General features: G+C 46.8%; 1 protein-coding gene and 1 pseudogene across 3 annotated transcripts; both read left to right on the top strand.

Moving 5' to 3' along the window:
- Nucleotides 1-2,705: 2,705 nt before the first annotated feature.
- Nucleotides 2,706-13,632, top strand: SFTPD (surfactant protein D). 3 transcript variants are annotated; one of them, XM_061405480.1, is made up of 9 exons: nt 2,708-2,799; nt 3,593-3,664; nt 4,083-4,284; nt 8,610-8,726; nt 9,009-9,116; nt 9,426-9,533; nt 9,896-10,012; nt 10,910-10,993; nt 13,013-13,632. In XM_061405480.1, exons 3-9 carry the CDS (start codon nt 4,086-4,088, stop codon nt 13,387-13,389), a joined length of 1,110 nt encoding a protein of 369 aa, XP_061261464.1. In that variant the 5' UTR covers nt 2,708-2,799; nt 3,593-3,664; nt 4,083-4,085; the 3' UTR covers nt 13,390-13,632. The 3 variants fall into 3 exon arrangements, with proteins under 3 accessions (XP_061261466.1, XP_061261464.1, XP_061261465.1); XM_061405482.1 differs by lacking the exon at nt 10,910-10,993 and having other exon boundaries at nt 2,706-2,799; XM_061405481.1 differs by lacking the exon at nt 3,593-3,664 and having other exon boundaries at nt 2,752-2,799.
- A 3,260-nt stretch (nt 13,633-16,892) lies between these two features.
- On the top strand, nt 16,893-19,569 carry LOC133240266 (2-iminobutanoate/2-iminopropanoate deaminase-like; annotated as a pseudogene).
- Nucleotides 19,570-20,358: the final 789 nt, after the last annotated feature.

The raw sequence follows: 20,358 nt of genomic DNA on the forward strand, positions 1-20,358 counted from the left end.
GACCATACACTCCATCCCTACACACCTTCATACCCCTTGATATCTTGGTTAACCCCTCTTCCACAACTTTCCTGGCTCAGGTACATAGAGGTGTACCACAAACAGATACCAGAAATGCAACACAGACAACCACAGCTAGTGAATACTGAGTCCAAAAGGTAGCAACCTTGGAGACAGGCATTTATCAGGTCAATTTTTCATGGAATTCCTGAGGACAACAATAGCATATCGCTGTAGACCCAGCCATCAGGTTCATTTTGGACTGAGGTCATCATTGTTGCTGTGTCTGCAAACAGATCCTTCCACTCAGACCAGACATGAAATATAAGATATCTAACAGACTCATTGCAGGGAAGATCCTGACCATTAAGCAAAAGATAAGCAGTAACAGCACTGTAACATATTAACACCCTTGACTACGATTTTTGTCCTGGGCTGCAGTACCATTATGCTGTCCAACCTCTGTCCTCTTCAGCCAGTGTCAAACACTGGAGGGGGTGTAACAGAACACCAGATTAATGGTGCCTTTCTCTAGTAGGGGACCTAGATTAATTTCTTAGTCTTCTTACCTGGGTCCAGATGAAATCTGTAAGTTCCTTTCTAGTCTTAATCCCCACAGGGCTGCAAACCCCAAACACCTGGGACTTCCCTGCCAGTTTTAGTCCCAGGGCCACTTACAATATGTTCCCCTGGGGACAGATCCTGTGGCAAGGGCAAAAGTGAGTTATTCTCCTGATCATTAGCTGGCAATGGTACTTGGGTGGTCAACAGTTGAACTCCAATGATGTTGACTAGTTTGCCTCTGGGTTAACACAATGTAGGTACGCCCTGTGCTGACTGCTCTTGGAATATTTAATGACAATCTCTGTGACTTAAGCTAGCCTCTTGGTTCACAGGTTGAGACAGTGGGTTTCCTGTATCAGTTGTTTCTAACTCAGTCCACTGGTCCTTCTGTTAGCCCGGCAGCAGTAGGGCTGTAGGACAGGTGGAAATGCCAGGGTATGGCATTTTTATCAGCCCATTCCTGAACTTCATGGCCACTAAAGTGGTGTTTTTTTGCATTGCTCAGCAACTTGAGTAGGCCCACTGTAGCAGCTTCCACCTGTTTGTTGTAAAGCATGTAGGCTGCATAGAGCTGTGTTCCTTGACACTATATCCCTGCTCTGCCCCCTCCCACACCTGGGACCAGAAGCCCAGAGGGTACTCTTTTTATTTCGCCATTACCACAGGTCCCAACCAAACCCTTCATGGTAACCGACCATGGCCAATTCACAAGCTGTCCCAGTTAGTATCTCTAAAGCTTGTAATTGTTCAGGGTGTTTAGGGGTGGTGGGTCAGGGGTACATTTGTATTTTGTAGAAAACAATAAAACCAGAAAGGCTCTTATGTTTTGCCAGTATCACAAGCTCTCCCCAGGCAGTCAGGTGAAGCACAAGCCCAGGCTGCTACATTTATTTTTTTTTTTAATTGTTTAATCAACTTTCATTCTTTTTTTTAAATTTTATTTTATTTTTAAACTTACAATATTGTATTAGTTTTGCCAAATATCGAAATGAATCCACCACAGGTATACCCACGTGAGGGTTCAGGCTGCTACTTTTAAACTGGAAAGAAACTGAAGTTAAAAGGATGTCATCAGTTTAATGGAAGAGAAAGATATCTCTCACAGGAACCCACATGCTAGGGAAATGAACCCCAGGATTATCCCCACAACTTTCCCTTCCCTGTCCTCATTCTCCAACATCTCGGCACTCACCGGATTATCTGCAGCCTTCTGGCTGACTCACTAATTGTTGGACTGCACCCTGCAGCTGTGCACGCATGTTGACGCCCAGCCTTGAGACCGAAGCAAGAGTTGGGAGACAGGGACAAAGATGTCCATGGCTTATTAGATAAGGAATCTTAATGTCCAAAAAGAAGGGTCTTAGCGCAACCATGTTCAGCCAGAACAGAAAGGGCATGGATGCAATTTTCACTGCTTGAGGGAGGAACCCACCACTCTAACAGAGAGTTGACATCAGTTTGTTCATCAGTTACCAGGGAAACCAGTGTCTGGGGCAGCAAGTATGTAGGCAGTTACCATTAAACCCTGTAATTAAGAGAATTGGATAGTCATGTGAGTGAAAGAGGGTTGGGCAGGGGATGAACAGAGAGCATAGAAAGCCATCTTGAGGCAAGTGGAGAGTTGTCCTAGATCTACAGCAGAAAGCAAAAGAGTGACCCCCTGCCAGATGGCAGCTCCCCCAGATGCTGTCTCCTACAGGCTGTTGCCTCAGCAGCCCTTCACCTGCCCCACTTCTGCTCAGATTGGCCAAGCAGCTCCCAGCTCTTTCCTAGTGTCTGAGCAGTAATGTTGAGATGAAGGTGGAAGAGAAGTGGGCACAGCAGGTGCTGTTTCTTGGACTCTGCGGAGGCAGGCTGCTTTCACAAGAGCTCTAGGTCATTGTGCAGCTGGCTGGGCTTCTCTGGACCTTGGATTTCTGGACATCCATGAAACACAGACACTGATGCTGCCTCTTTACTCACAGGGCTGCAGTGAGGAACCATGAGATCTTGGGCTGAGGGTGCTCTTTGAACTCTAAGGTGTGTGTAGTCCTATGAATTGCAGTGGCAGGTGTCCAGAACCCAGGTGAGGGTGCAATTGAGTGAGTCAATAAGGAAGGAAATTACCCTACTTCTTGAAGAGAGTTTTCAGGAAACTGGGGCTGAGAGTCAGGTTACAGGACAGGTATAAGGAGCCAGTTCTCGCCCAGGAACTCTAATTTGCCTGGACGTGCTGGAGCCCTACAGGAAGCAACTGTGAGTGTCTCTGTCCTTGCCTCTTGTTTTCCAATGTCTGGTGAATATCTCCCTACCTATGTGGGTAGTTGAAGAAGGCAGGGTGTGTGTAGACCTTCCACTCTATGAGGTTCAGTGTTGGAGATGGAAGAAAATGGGGTAATAAGGGGTGCTCTTCACTCTGCTCCCTTTGTTTGGCAGGAGATGTGTTTGCAGGACAGGGAGAGGGGGAGAGTTGGATGTGACATCCAACCAGCTCTCTGATGCCATTGTCTGGAAGTCCCTTTGGAAAGTGCATGTCATCTTCCTCTTGGAAGGAAGCACTTCTCTGGCCAGGAAACCCCTTCCTTCCCACTACATCAGCCTGCTTGGCAACCCTTGGTCCTTTGCACAGGTCCCTTGGGATTTCTTCCAGGTCCCTGCACCTCCCATGATTCTTTTCCATGCTCAAAACTTTACAGTTTATTTCTGAGAGAGGAAAGAAGCCCAACACCAGAAGTGACCCATGTCCTGCACCCACCCTGATATCACTTAGCTCCTGAGTCACTTTCTGATGGTGACTGGAAGCTCTGTTGGACATTGGCTTTCCTCCTCTGAAGCTAGCCTCCCCCTGTTGGCACCCATCTGACAGGTCCCCTCTTCCATGAGGCCCCTATCCCAAGTCCTCTCAGGAGGTCTGGGCAGGACTCTAAGTGTGCCAGGAACTTTCCTGGTGGAGCCCAGGAATGACAAATCCTGGAAAATAAGCAGTCATGCACCTTTCTGTGCTCAGGACAGACCTTACCAAGCATTATCCCTCTGGCTTTCTTTTCAGATAGCACTGCAGACTTCAGTACTAGCCTGTCCAGAGCAGCAAGTGATAGGAAACAAGCCAGCATTGTAAGAGGTAAAGCAACCGACTTACTGGTAAAAAAGGGATAAAGAGGCCCAGAGAAGGAAGGGTCCCACTCGAGGGCCCTCAGTGGGTCCCTCCTGGTGTGACAATGGCCTCAGTGAGGAATTCTACATCCTGGCCAAAGTGCCCCTGGCAGGGATAACAAGCCCAAAAGGGATGACCCAGACCATCTGAGAGTAGGTTCATGCTGCTGGCAGAGCAGGTCAGAGGCCCAGCTGTCCACACATGTCCTCCCTGGCCAGACCTTATCCTAACTTTCCCTAAACTGCTTTTGGAGCCCTGCTACTCTTGGCCCGAGAGGATGGGAGAGGAGATGGGGGAAGGGCTTCTCCTGACCTCCAGGAGCTGGGCCAGCCCTAAGCCTCGTCCTTGGACCAAGAGCACCCCCTCTCTCTTTTCCTCTGCCTAGGACATGCTTCTCCTCCCTCTCTCCGTGCTGCTCCTGCTCACACAGCCCTGGAGATCCCTGGGAGCAGAAATGAAGATCTATTCCCAGAAAACAATGGCCAACGCCTGTACCCTGGTTATGTGTAGCCCCCCGGAGGGTGGTTTGCCTGGTCGTGATGGACGAGATGGGAGAGAAGGTCCCCGGGGGGAGAAGGGAGATCCAGGTAGAACTGGGTCCATGGACTTGCCCTGGTGGGAAGGGGTGGGCACTGGAATTGTAAACAACCCAGAAACTCTGAATCTTCTGCTGTGGAAACCTTGAAGGTGGTCTTTCCAAGTGGGTGGGTTTCCCCCAGTACTTCAGTCCACCTGAGACATGGCTTCACTGATTGGCAAAGACTGGCTTGCCAAAGCCCCCAGCTCTATAACCAGCTGTCCTGATTCTTCCCCTAGGATCTTCTGACTCTAACCACCCCCAAGAATGTACAAACATGAGTGAATGACTGATATTTTGAGGCCCCTACTCCAGAACTCTTGGGTTTCCCAGGTGGCGCTAGTGGTAAAGAACCTGCCTGCCAATGCAAGAGACATAAGAGATGCAGGTTCGATCCCTGGGTCAGGAAGATCCCGTGGAGGAGGGCATAGCAACACACTCCTGTATTCTCACTTGGAGAATCCCAAGGACAGAAGAGTCTGGAAGGCTATGGTCTGTTGGTTTGCACATGACTGAAGCGACTTAGTACACACATGCAGGAGACACAAGAGATGTGGGTTTGATCCCAGGGTTGGGATGATCCCTTGGATAGAAAATGGCAACTCACTACATTATTCTTGCCTGGAAAATCTCATGGACAGAGAAATCTGTTGGGTTACAATCCACAGAGTCACAAAGAGTCAGATGCGACTGAGTACACACACTCCAAAACTTAACTGTTGTTCATTTGTATTAAATGCTGCCTCTGCAGAATGTTAAATATTTTTGAACTGATGACAGTGTTGTAAGTTTCAGTTTAATCATCTGTAGATGAGAATAATATCAGCCATACAGTGACAAAGAATTGAGCCAAGGCTTTATTTCTTTGTTTGGTCTTCAAGATAAAGTTTTATCCTTCTGATGTACCAAAAAGCTGAATTCTCCTGCAGTTTCCAAATGTACTGATTATTAAGAGAATTTTCTGGAAACACTGCCCCACAGGAGATCTGGTTTTTACTGGCAAGAAGTGAGAATTTGATGAACCAGTGACAAGGAGGGGATCACAACGGCCCTGGGCCAGGGATGTGGAGGGATTAACTGAGGTCTTTCATCTTTCTGGAGTTTGTGCTTTGATTGGAGAGGAAAGAAATGTACAACATTAAAGCTGAAAAGAATATGTAACATCCCCAGGATTTGTAGGGTAAGAGACAAGTATCTTATCTATCTGTCTTTTAGAGAGAAAGTAGCTCCCAACATGAATGGGCTGGGGCTTGAAAATGCTGCCTAGAAGTAATCTCAGAAGAGGGGTGGTATTCAAAATGCTAGCTCTCTCTAGCTCCCTGAGGGGCCCTGAATTGAAAAGTATCCCTTCCTCTACCTCCCTGCTCTCATGGCCGCCATGGTTTGTGCAAAGGATGGGCAACCTCTAATGCTCCCTTCTAAGGAATGACTTGTTTCCAAGGTACCTGCTGCCCTCCCCAGCCAGGGGGGAGCCCAGGAGAGGCTCAGCCAGGGACCAGGTGTCTCTGCCTGAGCACAGGGGGTCTGGGATGTGGGGCCCATCCTCGGGGCTCCCATTGATTGCCTAGTGAGAATTGGAGCTAAGAACAGGACCCAATGTCCAGCACAGAGGTTCTCACCACCCATCAAATACCCCAGTCTCCCTCCACCTGCACATTCTTGGCCCAGGCAAGCCTGGCCCTTCTTACCCTGGGGGAGTGGTTTCCAGATCTGAAATGTCACCTCTCCTCTCCAGGGCTCTGAATCCTCTTCAGCCTTGAAGTCCTGTTTCCTATGAGTACGTGTGTGTCCATGGGTTGGGGGTACTGGGATGGGATGAGGGACATCTCATAAGCTGTTTTCTTCACTCATTACCTGTGCCTCACAGTTTAAACTTCAGTGGCAAATTCCTTGCAGACCAGGACCTGGTGCTGACATTTACTTCCTGCTCAGTGCTAGGCAGAAACCCATGTTCCACAGAGAGATTCTCAGTGAACAGAGAGATGAAATGAAGAAATGAACAAATAAGTGAATGAACAAGTTAGTAGTAACTGACAGATTTCTTTTGTTGTCTTTTTGCACATGAATGCTTACTCACAACAGTCAAAAGATGGAAACAACCCAAGTGTCTATCAACATTTATTCACAGTGAATGAATAAAGAAAATGTATTGTATTCATTCTATAGAACATTACTCAGCCATAGACTGGAACGAAGTACTGAGATGTGCTACAAATTGGATGAGCCTCGAGAATGTCACTCCTAGTTTAAAGAGGCAGAGACGAAGGGTCATATATTGTATGTATTTATATAAAATATCCAGAATAGGTAACAGAGACAGGCAGCTGCATAGAGGTAGCCAGGGCTTAGGAGGAGGTAGGGAGGGAGTATGGGTATGAGGTTTTCTTTGGGATAAATGAAATAGTTTTAAACTAAAGAGAAGTGGTAGTTGTACAATTATGTCAATGTTCTACATGCCACTGAATCACATACTTTAAATGACTAATTATAGGAAATTCCTGGAGGTCCAGGGGTTAGGACTCGGTGTTCTCACTGCCAGGCCTCAGGTTCAATGCCTGATCGGGGACCTGAGATCCTGCAATCTACACATCACTGTTAAAAAAAAAAAAAAAGTTTATTTTTATATTATGTGAATTTCATCTCAATGAAAAAAGAATAACCAAGCTCACAGAATTGAGTGTATAATTCTTGAATCAATAGTTATTTCTCCCTTTAGTCTTTGAAGGTAAATCTCTCATAATTTCAGACTTAGGCAGCCCTCTTAAGGTAATGTGATTTTTAAATATTTGATCATTTTTACAAAACAATTAACATGTGATCACTAATCACAAAAAGAAGCAAATTAAAATTACCTGAATTGTGCCCCTTAGATAAAATAACTGTTAACACTTACATATGCTCTTCTTGTGGTTTTTTCAATGTGTGTTACATGTGCACATGCCTGTCACATGCATGGACATGTTGAAAAAACCGATTCAAATTAAATAGAGTATTTATAGCCTACATTTATCACTTGATGATGCACATTAATTTTGACTATCTTCTTTAATTTTAAAAACATGTTGCATAGATTTTTCTCTTCTTTATATTAAAATAGAATTGATCTATAATAGATTCAGATGTATATCATAATTATTTCATATTTGCATATATTGTGAAATGATGTCACAATAAGTCATGTCAATGTCATCAGTACACATAGTTACAGTTTGTGTGTGATGATAACTTTTAAGATCTGCTTGCTCAGCAATGTTCAAGCATGCAACCCAGGATTACTAACTATAGTAACTTCACTGTACATTGTATTCCTAGGAATCAATTTTTTTTAAACTGGACATTTGTACTTTTTGAAGATTTCTATTCATTCTGCTCACTTTCCAACCCCACCTCTAGCAACCACAAATCTGTTCTCTGTATTGTGAGTATGTTGTTTCTATTTGTTTTCTTAGATTTCACATGTAAGTGAGATCGTATGGTACCGCCCTTCCCTGTGACTTATTCCACTAAGCCTAGTACCTTCAAAGTTCACCAGTGTTGCTGAAAATAGCAAGATTTCATTCCCTTTTATGGCTGAATAATGTTCCATTGTATATGCACCCTGCATTTTCTACATCCGTTCATCCATCCATAGATACTTGGGCTCTAGGCTACATCCATGTCTGGGCTACCATGAATGATGCTGCAATTAACTTGGGGGTGCATATATCTTTTCAGGTTAGTGTTTTCATTTTCTTTAGTTAAATGCTCAGAAGGGGAATTGATGGATTCTACGGTAGCTCTAGTTTTAACTTTCTGAGAAACCTCCATGCTGTCTCCATAGTGGCTGCTCCATTTGCATCCCTACTGCACAAAGCTTTCCTTTTCTCTACTTCTCCAGCACTTCCTATTTGCTGTCTGATAATAGCCATTCTGAGAGGTGTGAGGTGACAGCTCATTGTGCTTTTGATATCTATTTCTCTGGTGGTAAGTGTCAGGTGTCACTTCTGCCATAAACTTTGGTTCTGGGAAGGGGGGAGGGCAGGGAGTCCATGGTCCAGGGTAAAAGCTGACAGACTGAACTGCCATAAATACCGTGGCCTTGGGGCAGGGGCGGGTGCATTGTATGCAAAGCCAGGTGAGTCTTGGTTTGGATCTGCCTCCAATTCTGCAAGCCTGTTCCTTCTCCTGTAAAAAGGGGATGCGGATATGCATTTCCTGCATCACCACTGGACCAGTCACCTGAAGGGGGAGTGTCTACACCCTACAGAACCCTGAAGGAATGCCAGGGCACTGACTCTAGAGGCAGCTGGCTCCTCCTTGGCTGGGTCAGCTTTATGTCCATCTTTTCTGCCACAGGTTCACCAGGACCTGCAGGACGAGCAGGAATGCCTGGACCAGCTGGCCCTATTGGGCTGAAAGGAGACAATGGCTCTGCTGGAGAACCCGGACCAAGGGGAGACACTGGACCACCTGGTGAGCAGCTGGGCATGGAATGCAGGTGTCTGCAGATGGTGTGCTGCCGCTAGGCCATGGCAGTAGGCATGCACAGATTCTGCCCCAGGAAGAGGAAGAAGGTCATTCTCAAGGTGCACGGGGTTATTTCAGGGAACACTGGAGCTCCTGGGGAGGGCGGAGAGTGAGGGAAACATCTTTTGAAGGAGGCTGCCTGTCTGACTTCTATTACAGCCCCATATTTTATGCACTCCACTTCCAAGGAGATTCAGTGTCACTGACTGGGCTGGTCCTTTTTCCCAGGGCCTCCAGGTATGCCTGGACCAGCTGGAAGAGAGGGCCCCTCAGGGAAGCAGGGGAGCATGGGACCTCCAGGCACACCAGGCCCCAAAGGAGAGACTGGGCCCAAAGGTAGGAGGGTGGTATGTGATGGGTGAGGGAGGGAGAAGGGAGGGGTGACATTGGCAGCCCTGGTGGGGACCAGGGTATGTGCACAGTGCTTGGAAAAGCCTGGAACCTCCGCACCTGGTTGGCCTGGCCTGGGCCTCTCCCCCCATATTCTCACACCGAGTGAATTTCCTAGAGGAGACCAAGCAGTCAGGAGCAGTCTCCCAAGTCGCTCTCTCACCTGGAGCTGTGAGTGACAAGCTGCACTGCTGAGGAGATTGTACCTGCTGAGCGCACTCTCAGCCATGTTTCTCCAATGTGTTCCTTCTACAGGAGGAGTGGGTGCCCCAGGCATACAGGGCTCCCCAGGCCCTGCAGGTCTCAAAGGAGAGAGAGGTGCCCCTGGTGAGCCCGGAGCCCCTGGACGTGCTGGGGCACCAGGTGAGCAATGGACGTGGGGCTGGGCTCATGTTCCCCTGTGCCCACCCCCACCACCCTCCAGGTCAGAGCTGGCATTCCAGGATGAGAGCCAGTGTTGGGTTCTGGGAACTGTCTGTCTCCGGGTAGAGGGTGGTATGAGCAGCAGGGACTATCTGTATTCAGGGAAGGCTGGTTGTTAGGTTATGGGACAGTCAGTGTACAGAGAGGATGCAGGAGAGTTTTCAGGCACAGAGGGACATTTGTAAATGTGGAGGGTGTATGGCTGGGGGATAGGAAGTTCATGTGTGGAGGTTGGGGGGAGGGGTGTGAAAATGCTGAAATATATGTTCAGCACTCACCCATTTCTACTTCTCTGATCCCAGGGCCTGCTGGAGGCATCGGTCCACAGGGGCCTTCAGGTGCCAGGGGCCCCCCAGGACTGAAGGGAGACAGAGGTACTCCTGGAGAAAGAGGAGCAAAGGGGGAGAGTGGGCTTGCAGGTAAGGAAGCCTTGGAGGCCCCCGTTGGGTACGGGGCAGGGAGGAGGCCTTATTTAGCTCAGCTGTCCTCTCAGGTGGAAAAGGCAATGGCACCCCACTCCAGTACTCTTGCCTGGAAAATCCCATGGACGGAGGAGCCTAGTAGGCTGCAGTCCATGGGGTCTCGAAGAGTCGGATACGACTGAGCGACTTCACTTTCACTTTTCACTTTCATGCATTGGAGAAGGAAACAGCAACCCACTCCAGTGTTCTTGCCTGGAGAATTCCAGGGGTGGGGGAGCCTGGTGGGCTGCCGTCTCTGGGGTCACACAGAGTCGGACATGACTGAAGCGACTTAGCAGCAGCAGCTCCTCTCAGGTAACCCATTTAGTTACAGGTGGGGGTCAAAGCAGGAAAAGTTGACACGGTGTATGGCGAGGTGGACTCTGGTCTTAGCCTCTGTGACTCGCTGGAGGACAACCTGAGCAGATTTTCTATCTGATCTTTATGACAAGCAAACCTGCCTCTCCAATTCATCAGATAACCCTGATCAGCAAATAACTCAATGGATGGGAAATACTCAAGCTATGTGTATTCCTCTCCTACAACCATACCACCCCCTGCAATGCAAAAGGAAGTGCTATCGACAGAATCTGGAATTAAAATGACATCTGGTTCACTGTCAGTGAGGTGCAGGGACCTGCTCAGGAGATACTGGTCACAAGAGAACCACAGGAAATCTTGTGGGAAGCAGAGGCCAGCTAGGTTAGCAGAGGTGGGATTCCTAGGGTCTGTTCTACCTCCTTAACCCCACCCCCAACTTGCATCTCCACCTGGACACTCTTCCCTTGAGTCCTGGGCTCTGAGTGACCCCAGGTTGTTCTGGATCTGTCTTCACTTGGCCTCTCTCTCCTGCAGAGGTCAATGCTCTCAGGCAGCGGGTGGGAATCTTAGAGGGACAACTACAACGGCTCCAGAATGCCTTCTCTCAGTATAAGAAAGGTGAGTTCCTGGACCTGACCCTGAGCCAGGCCCCAAGTATGGACCTCAGACTTAGTCTGGGTTTGGCTTGCAGTTTGCTGGGCTTGGGTCTAAATTGGACTTGCTGGGACCATGATTGGGACTGGACCTAGATCTGGGGCAGGAGTGGGGCTAAGGAGAAGGCTGGGACAGAGCCGTGCTCCAGGAACTGCAAGTAGATACACGGAACAAGGAGGAGGAAGTGGTCAGTGTCACCAGTTCAGCAGACCTTATCCCAGCATACCCTGGGCAGGTCCCTATGACAGACAAGGGGATACCCAACCCTTGTCTTTCTTCCGTGGGGCCAGGTATGCAAGAAGCAGAGAAGCAGCCACACAGCCCAGGGCAGCAGAGAATCCATACCTGGTCATGGGGGTGGGGCTGGGATGCTTCATGTGGTGTTCAAGGCTGCTGGGGACCTGTCTTTAGTATGTGATCACCAAGTATCTCTCCCTAAACATGCCCCTAGGTCTGGCAGGAGCAGGCTGCCTCCAGCCTCTGGTCAGTTCGGGACTCCCCCGCACCTCTTGTGGTGTTTAAAGCAGAGATTCTTCTCTAAGCCTGGATCCTAAGCAGGCAGAGGCCTCCTGGAGCACACTGAGTGCCCTGTGCCCTGGGACTCTCCACCAACTGCCCCTCCTCCTTTTCTGCTCTCCCTGAGGACAGCTTTGCATTCACATCATTCATCCAAACTCAGTGATTGATAAAAAATGTTCTGAAGGAGCAGAGCATAAAGGGGCCTGATATGGTGAGACATATTGTTGGCTTCTTAGAACTCTAGCCAACTAAGTACCAAAGTAGTTAAGGATGAGAGTTGCCAGCGTTTGGTATGTCTTCCTCCTTCCAGAAGCATCCTCCTCCTCCTTCCTCCTTCCACCTATGTGACATCATCTACATACATGAGCACCATGTACACATGACCTTTCCTATCCAGATGGACCTTAACTCTGCCCATGTATCTTCAGATAGACACATGGGCGTATTCACTGATACAAATACACACCCACCCAGATGCGTGGGGTGTAAGCCCAGTAGTGTCACATGGACTCACACTGACCTTGTTCAGGGCTGATCTGGGTGCCGTCCTGACCCCCCAGAGAATCTGTTCCCTGAGTACCTGTTGAAGCTACTCAGAGAAGGGCAGACAGTCAGGGTGCAGTCTGGGTTCCTAAAGAGTCCAGAGAGCCCTCAAAATTTCCATGTATGACCCTAGAAGTCAGAGTGATGGGGATGGGTTACAATAAGAAGAGATACTTATGTCACACAGAAGATACTCTTTTACAGTATACCCCTACTTTAGGAATAAGGAATGAGACCCTGAAAAGGAAAGTGACTTTCTTGTGTCCACCTGGACCATCATTGCCAAGGTCAGGATGAACACATGGTCTTCTGGATCCAAAACAGGGGTGTCTTTAGTGCTGAGCCCATCCTGCCCACTATTGCCACACACACTGCCCAGTGGTCCAGGGACGCTGAGTGACTTTCATCACACGCATGTCGAGGCCAATATTAGGCTGTTCTCAGATGCACCCCCATCCTTTCCTTGCCCTCACCCCTTCAGATAGCACAGAACTCCCTGTGGCAACCCCATGTACCCAATCACCATGGAGGGCTTAGAGTGAGTATGATGTTCTCCACACTTCCAGGAACTGCCCTGGGCTGCATGGTGTCATTTCCCTCCCAAAGTCATTCCAACCTACAGAGAACTGAAAACTTGATTCTGGCATGCAACATAGGGAGGAACAGAAAGTGCAAGCTTTAGTGTTACCTCCAGCAAAGTCTGATCCTTGTCTACATCGAACAGTTGGGCAACTTTGGGCCTCTTATGTAAGCACCTGATTTCCAGGGTCCTCATCTCTTGCATGATGGATTATCAGGAGCTAAGTGCCTTGCTTTTGTTCTATCTGGTGCCCTGGTACCCTCGTGGGAGCTGGGGACTCCAGTTGAAGCACAAGATCTAGGTGCTGCCGCATCCCCAACCTAACTCTCCTCTTCCCCTAGCGATGCTCTTCCCTAATGGCCGGAGTGTCGGGGAGAAGATCTTTAAGACGGCAGGCTCTGAAAAAACGTTTCAGGATGCCCAGCAGATCTGCACACAGGCTGGAGGACAGTTGCCCTCCCCACGTTCTGCAGCTGAAAACGAGGCCTTGACTCAGCTGGCCACAGCCCAGAACAAGGCTGCTTTCCTGAGCATGAGCGACACCAGGAAGGAGGGTACTTTCATCTACCCCACGGGGGAGCCCCTGGTCTATTCCAACTGGGCCCCCCAGGAGCCCAACAATGATGGCGGCTCAGAGAACTGTGTGGAGATCTTTCCCAACGGCAAGTGGAATGACAAGGTCTGCGGAGAGCAGCGCCTCGTGATCTGCGAGTTCTGAGCTCCTCCTACACACACACACATACATAGTGTGTGTGTTGGGGCGGTGGGGGTCTGGGGGGGGGGGATGGGCAGTGCCCAGAGCTGCATTTTTCCAGTGTTTCAATAAAATGGTGACCCTCTGCTGGCCAGGGCTTCTCCACAGAGCCACAGGATAAGGCCAGAGGCAGGGCTCCTATGGAATACATCCCTCAGAATAAAGTTTGAAACTGGCTTCACACAAGAAAGATTTGTTAGATGAAAAGACGGGCAGCCTCACTTCCCAGGAGCAAGGGTTAAAGGAAGTTCTCCAACTCTCCCCTGTTGCAAAATCCAATGTCTCTGCCTCATCCATCCATCTCTACCAACCATCGGTTACATTTGACCCTACTGGTCACTGTCTCCTCCTCTTTCCCTTTTCCTCTCCTGCCTGCGTTTTTCATATCTTCCTGGCTGCTCAGCATCGTTCTCTTTGCCTTGTCCCTCCTCCTCTCCTCCAAGTCCGCAGAGGAGGTTGGGAACCTCAATTCTGGCTCCCTTCTCTCCTCACACTTACTCCAGGCTTGGGCTCATTCTCTCCCATAGCTCAAATTCCTTCTAATGATGCCTCCCCAGGTACTGTTCTGTTCAAGACCTCTCCCCAAACCCTGGACTTCTCTAGCCAATGCAAGCTGTCGCCCTGGGGCTGGGAGTGTTACAGGAAGAAGGACCCCTTCCAGGGCCCAAAACTGGGCTCTTGTCTAACACTCAGAAAAGAATTGTCCAAGGAGACGCATGCACTGACAAAGCAAGAGATTTTATTGGGAAAGGCCACCTGGGTGGAGATCAGTAGGGGAACCCAGGAGAACTGCTCTGTCACATGGCTGGCAGTCTTGGGTTTTATGGTGATGGGATTAGTTTCTGGGTTGTCTTTAGCCAATCATTCTAAGTCAAGAGTCCTTCCTGGTGGTGCACACCTTGTTCAGTCAAGATGAATGCCAGAGAGGATTCTGGGACGTGGTCGGACATGTGGTATCTCATTTTGACCTTTCCCGAACTCTTCCGGTTGGTGGAAGCTTATTAGTTCCATATTCCTTACCAGGATCTCCTGTCGTAAAACAACTCATGCAAATGGTTACTATGGTGCCTGGCCAGGGTGGGCAGTTTCAATCAGTGTGCTTCCCCTAACAGGAAGTGTCTCAGTGGCTGCCTCTTGCTTCGAGCCCTGAGCCTAGGAAGCTGCACAGGTATAGTGGGATGACCTGGCAGGAAGGTACCAGCTTCTCTGGCCAGATTGAGTGGCCTTACACCCAGTAGGACCCTCACTCTTGAACACTGAGGATCTCTCTCTACCCTTGACAATGTGACTGCCATTGGCTCATGGGAGAATATACCATCTGCACAATCCTAATCCCTTTTGAAATCTCAGGCAAAGAGGGTGTAGAGCCATATTCAGTTTCATCCCCAAACCTCTTCCTGCCTGGCAGTTCTGGGGATGTTCGTCTCCACTCTGCCTCAGAGATAATCTAGTCAAACCCTTCTCATTTTACAGACAAGAAACCAAGACACAAAGAGGAAGGGAACTTATACAGGTAGCACTGATGCTACTGCTCACTCTTGAGAAAGGCCATGTGACTCCAGAGCTTATACTTCCAGCCTGTAAATTTTTAGATCAAAAATTTTTATATTTAGTTTAAATTTTTATATTTAGTTGATTTTTTTGACACGGTGCTGTGAAGAAAGATTTAAATGACATCTGTGGTTAAGAAATTATAATGAGGCCTGAATGAACCACAGGCTCATGGGAGGGGGTGATGAATATCCTTCCCCAGACAGGGGACCAGGAGGACTGCCTTCTCTGGCCCTTTCTGAATGGGACCCCCAAGCCCCACTCCTCTTCCCAACATGCTTGCAGCCACACTGCATATGTGAACAGCACATCTGAAAACAAAGCCACACCTCTCAACAACATGCAGCTCAGGTTCCTGCTAAGATCTTTCTCCTGTTACTGAAAATCTCCCCAATTCCTGGCAGTTTCTGAATATAAACATTTACACAATAATGAGCAAACAGCTCTCCAGCACAAAGGCGTGGAGCTTAGAACAGCCTGTTTTTATTGCAAATAAGAAAAACAACTGGATCTACTTAGGCCAAAGGGAAGTAATTTTTTTTTTTTTCCTGAGAAAAGAGAATTCTGAATTGATTTTAGAAGGACCAGGTGGCGGGGGGCAAGCAACCTTGTGCCACCTCCCTAGCTTCTGCCTCTCTCTGCCCATCCTCACCTCTTTCCCTTCTTTACATATCAAATCCTCTGCATCCAGGTCTCTTGTGTGTCACAGAAATCAGAAACTCTTGCTCTCTTGCTTGACATCAATTCAAAACTATGTGAAAATGCATCTTCCTGTCTCAGATGCCCACCTCTGATCCAACCAACTCACTCTGGAACCTCATAATCCAACATGGCCACTGGAATGCATGGGAGGTCTTGGTGGTCTGGGCGGATGCTCTGTGGGTGATCACTACTCATCCCAATATGTAAGCCATGCCTATTTCTTGGCAAGAGGAAACTATGTGATGCCATAGGAAGGAAAAAATCTGTGTTGCTGAAGTCCACAAATGCTGAGACCCCAAAGCCTAGGAAGAAGCTTAGATCAACCTGCACCAGGGGCCACGGGAGTCTGGTTTGCAGCTCTCCAGCACAGAGATTAAGTAAGGAGAGTCTTTGGGCTCTGCAGACACAGTCCAATTTAAGCAGAGGAAAGAGGCAAGGATTTCAGAAAATGCAGGATTTTAACCATTCTTGAACACAGAGGTCTCTCCCTCCTACACCGTCAGTTATGAGCAAATGTGAACATGGATCTCCAATCACATCAGCCCCACCCCAACCACAGCAGCCATGACCCTAGTTTAGTATTCTAGGTGCCAAGTGAAGCCAGAGCTGTAGGCCTCTTATTGTCGAGAGATGTTAAGACACTCACAATGCCAGCTGAAACCGTAGGCACCAGCTAGGATCCTTCCATTTCTGGCGGCGGGACAACCACATAGGCAAGCCTCTGTTTATAGTATGTTCACAAGTATATTCTGTAGTTGTTCTCAAATATATTCTATATTCATTCTCAACCGTCCTGTCACCAGCCCAGCCCACACCCTATACTGAACAGCCTATGGGAACCGCCCCCCCCCCCCGCTTTTTTTTTTTTTTTTTAACTTTTCTAGAATCCTAGCTTTGTTCTGAATTTTGCTGATATACAACCCTGGCATTTGAGTTGTTTACATTCAAAACATTCTTGATTACTCTTACCTTCCAGATGTCCTTAATTCAAGCTTAATGGCATGGTGGACTTTTTCAGGTTACCTGTGTTTTATATAGTACAGCAAAGAAACCAGGTACCTATCAGAAAAAGTAAAATATTAATTGATATGCCAAACATTTATTCAGGCATGTCATGCCTTCAAACATTTATTCAGGCATGTCATGCCTTCACATATACTAAAACCTGGAACTCCCTTAACATTAGAGATCAGATATAAAATTGTGTTTCAGCAATGGTGTTGGAGGTGCTCAAAGTGTAAACTGGAAATGAGTGGATGGATTGTAAAATGTTTTCACCAGGAGAATAGAGGAGAGCCTTCTTCCTGTGGAGACACCAATATATTCAGAGACCTAGATACTCATTATTGTTCAGTTGAATTGCCTGGGACTATTAGGCCTCTGTATAACTAATGACTGATATCTTTTGGTAGATTTTACTGTTTTTCACTAATGTTTCAATAAGAGAGGCCTTATGGAGGCAGACATTGCCCTGTGACATGTGTTTCTCCTGGATAGAAGAAGATGAAGGCCAGTGAACATTGCTGAAATGCCCAATTTTCTGCTGCCCTGGTGAGCACAGAAATGTTGGTGATTATAAGGTTGGACATCCCAGGATTCTGGACACCTGAGCAAATGCATGGAAAACAAATGCCCTTGGGGATCACCTAGATCCACTTGGATTTTGAGTGTGGTTTTAGAGTTGTTACTACATCCTCTGTAGCCCATCCTTACTAGATACATTCTGAATATTCACATATTTGATCTCCATTTAGTTAAGCAGAGCAGTCTCTCAGACTGCCTGGCTGAAACAACTTGGAGACACAGAGGGACTCAAGGGGGCCCTGCCTGAGCGAAATGGTACTTTTCATATTTATTTAGTAAGGAGAAGGAATGAACAAAGTGAGTAAGTGGAAGAGTTGAGTGAATAAAATCCTTCATTCCTACTTGTAAGTCTATTTATAGCCCTGAAGAAGGTGATTTCAAGATGTTTCCAGGCTCTCTGATCTGAAGAAATAGCACTATTACATCACTGCCAGCTTTTCTGCACATTTATCAACTCCCTGAATACTTCAATTCAGGGGTAAGGGCCAAAAGGTCAGATGACAACCTCAGGCTAGGCAAAGGCATTCTGTGAACAGAAGGACGGAGCAGGGTGGGCAGGGGAGGAAAACCAGTGGTGGGTTTTGAACAAGCCTAGGAAGCTTCGTTCCCAGCTACAGAGAGTCTGAGAGAAGAGAAAGAGAATGAGGGGGATGTGAATTCTCCAAAGACTCAATCCCCGCAGAAGAGTGACAGAGGCTGTGAAGACTTCATCAAAGGATTCCAAAGCTCTGGTGAGAGAATAAACATCCTAGAACAGACATAAAAATTAATTTTAAAACATAATGAGAATGCTGCTGCTGCTGCTGCTAAGTTGCTTCAGTCGCGTCCGACTCTGTGCAACCCCATAGAAGGCAGCCCACCAGGCTCCCCCGTCCCTGGGATTCTCCAGGCAAGAACACTGGAGTAGGTTGCCATTTCCTTCTCCAGTGCATGAAAGTGAAAAGTGAAAGTGAAGTCGCCCAGTCGTGTCTGACTCTTAGCGACCCCATGGACTGCAGCCTACCAGGCTCCTCCGTCCATGGGATTTTCCAGGCAAGAGTACTGGAGTGGGGTGCCATTGCCTTCTCCGTAATAAGAATAGACTTGGTCATTTTAAAGGGTTTTAGAAAGCTAACATAATTACAATAGTGTATTACTGACACAGGAATAAACAAAACAATGTAAAAAATAACAAAGTCCAAAAGCGGGTCCAAATATACATATATTTATACACATATATCTTATATATGCATAATTAAGATAAACAATAATTCTACTTTTAAATTTTATTAATTTTTCCTTAAATTGCAGGAAAATAATCTTTCCATTAATAATGCTGAGCTAAAAGGTTAAGCATTTAGAAGAAAAATGAAATTAGATTCTTTTAGTTATATATCAAAATCAAAATCAGAAGAAAATGTTAAGTAATGGTTTATGCAGTCTTAGAAGGGACAAGAGCAATCTAAGACCGTCAGAGAGTGCAGCGAGATGCAAGAAGGAGTAGTATCCAGGCTAGTTGACTCTGAAGGGTGGCGAGGGAAAAGGATTAGCCATGCCGTCTTTAAATATATACAGTACCATGTGTAAAATAGATAGCTAGCAGGAAGCTTCTGAATAACATAGGCAGGCTAGCCTGATGCTCTGTGATGACCTAGAGGGGTGGAATGGGGGGAGGGAGGCTCAACAGGAAGTGGGTATATGTATATATATGGCTGATTCACATTGTTGTACAGCAGAAACTGATACAACATTGTAGAGCAATTATTCTCCAATTTTTTAAAAGAATAAATAAAAATAAAAACAAATTGGAGAAAAAGAAAAGGTGATCCACACCACAAAAGCCACAGTGGCCATTGATCCCTGCAATCAGGCTGTGTTAGTCAATAGGACCATAATCACTTCAGGACAGCTAGGCATGGACTCTGCAGGTAGACAGCTTGTGCCAGGAGAGTGGCAGAAAGAGCTAAACAACCTCTCACAAACATGGGTAAAATTCTGAGAGTAGCAGGCTGTGACTTCACAAATGTGGTAAAAACACCTGTTTTGCTGGCTGACATAAATGACTTCAATACTGTCAGTGATATTTACAAACAAGATTTTCAGAGTAGCAGGTTGCTGCTTTGCCAAAAGGAGGCCGGGTTGAGACTGAAGCAGTAGCTGTGCAAGGACCTCTCCTGACAGCATCACTCTAAGTGGGTCCAGTGTCATTTCAGTTCAGTTCAGTCGCTCAGTCGTGTCCGACTCTTTGCGACCCCATGAATTGCAGCACGCCAGGCCTCCCTGTCCATCACCAACTCCCGGAGTTCACTCAAACTCACGTCCATCGAGTCCGTGATACCATCCAGCCATCTCATCCTCGGTCGTCCCCTTCTCCTCCTGCTCCCAATCCCTCCCAGCATCAGGATCTTTTCCAATGAGTCAACTCTTCGCATGAGGTGCCCAAAGTACTGGAGTTTCAGCTTTAGCATCATTCTTTCCAAAGAACACCCAGGACTGATCTCCTTTAGAATGACACTGATCTCCAGTGTCATTTAGTCTGGAATTTAAATAAGATTTTTTAATTAATGTTTTCATTTTTACAATCTTTGTTGGAAAGTGTAAGGTTGACTGAAACATCTGAAATGACTATGGAAATTCCATTTAATAAGGAGAATTGAACATGAATTGAAGATTAATGATGAATCTAGTTACTAATGTTATAAATTATACTTTTAGAACACTTATATTACTGGGTGTGGGAAAACAGACATACATTACATAATTCTCAGAAACACAAAAGTAAAGGGAAATAACATGTAGGAAAGATGAGTTACTACTATTCCTGAGAAATAAAGAGCACATCTAATTCAATCAAATCCTATTAATTTAATGATGTGAAATACTGAGTTCTCATGTCAGATATATGATTCTGCTTTTACTTGAGGAAAATTAAAGCATTTAAGTTTGAATGAAAAACATAAAGAAAAAAACTGTACTAAATTTTATATAGATAGTATTTTTCTAATGGAAATAAAATAGCATCCAGATTTTAAAAAAATAAGACTATCAGAGACAAAAACCCAAATAAAATATTGATAAATCTGCATAAAAAATTAGTATGTAAGTAGAAAAAATAAG

This window comes from Bos javanicus, chromosome 28, assembly GCF_032452875.1.
Source record: "Bos javanicus breed banteng chromosome 28, ARS-OSU_banteng_1.0, whole genome shotgun sequence".
Taxonomy (NCBI): Eukaryota; Metazoa; Chordata; class Mammalia; order Artiodactyla; family Bovidae; genus Bos; species Bos javanicus.

What these genes read in the sequence shown, in the direction of transcription:
- SFTPD (XM_061405480.1), top strand. Translation starts at nt 4,086, where the DNA reads ATGCTTCTCCTCCCTCTCTCCGTGCTGCTCCTGCTCACACAGCCCTGG. An exon ending in AGGAGAGACTGGGCCCAAAG is followed by an intron (nt 9,117 to 9,425) that starts GTAGGAGGGTGG and finishes TTCCTTCTACAG; the next exon opens with GAGGAGTGGGTGCCCCAGGC. An exon ending in TGGACGTGCTGGGGCACCAG is followed by an intron (nt 9,534 to 9,895) that starts GTGAGCAATGGA and finishes CTCTGATCCCAG; the next exon opens with GGCCTGCTGGAGGCATCGGT.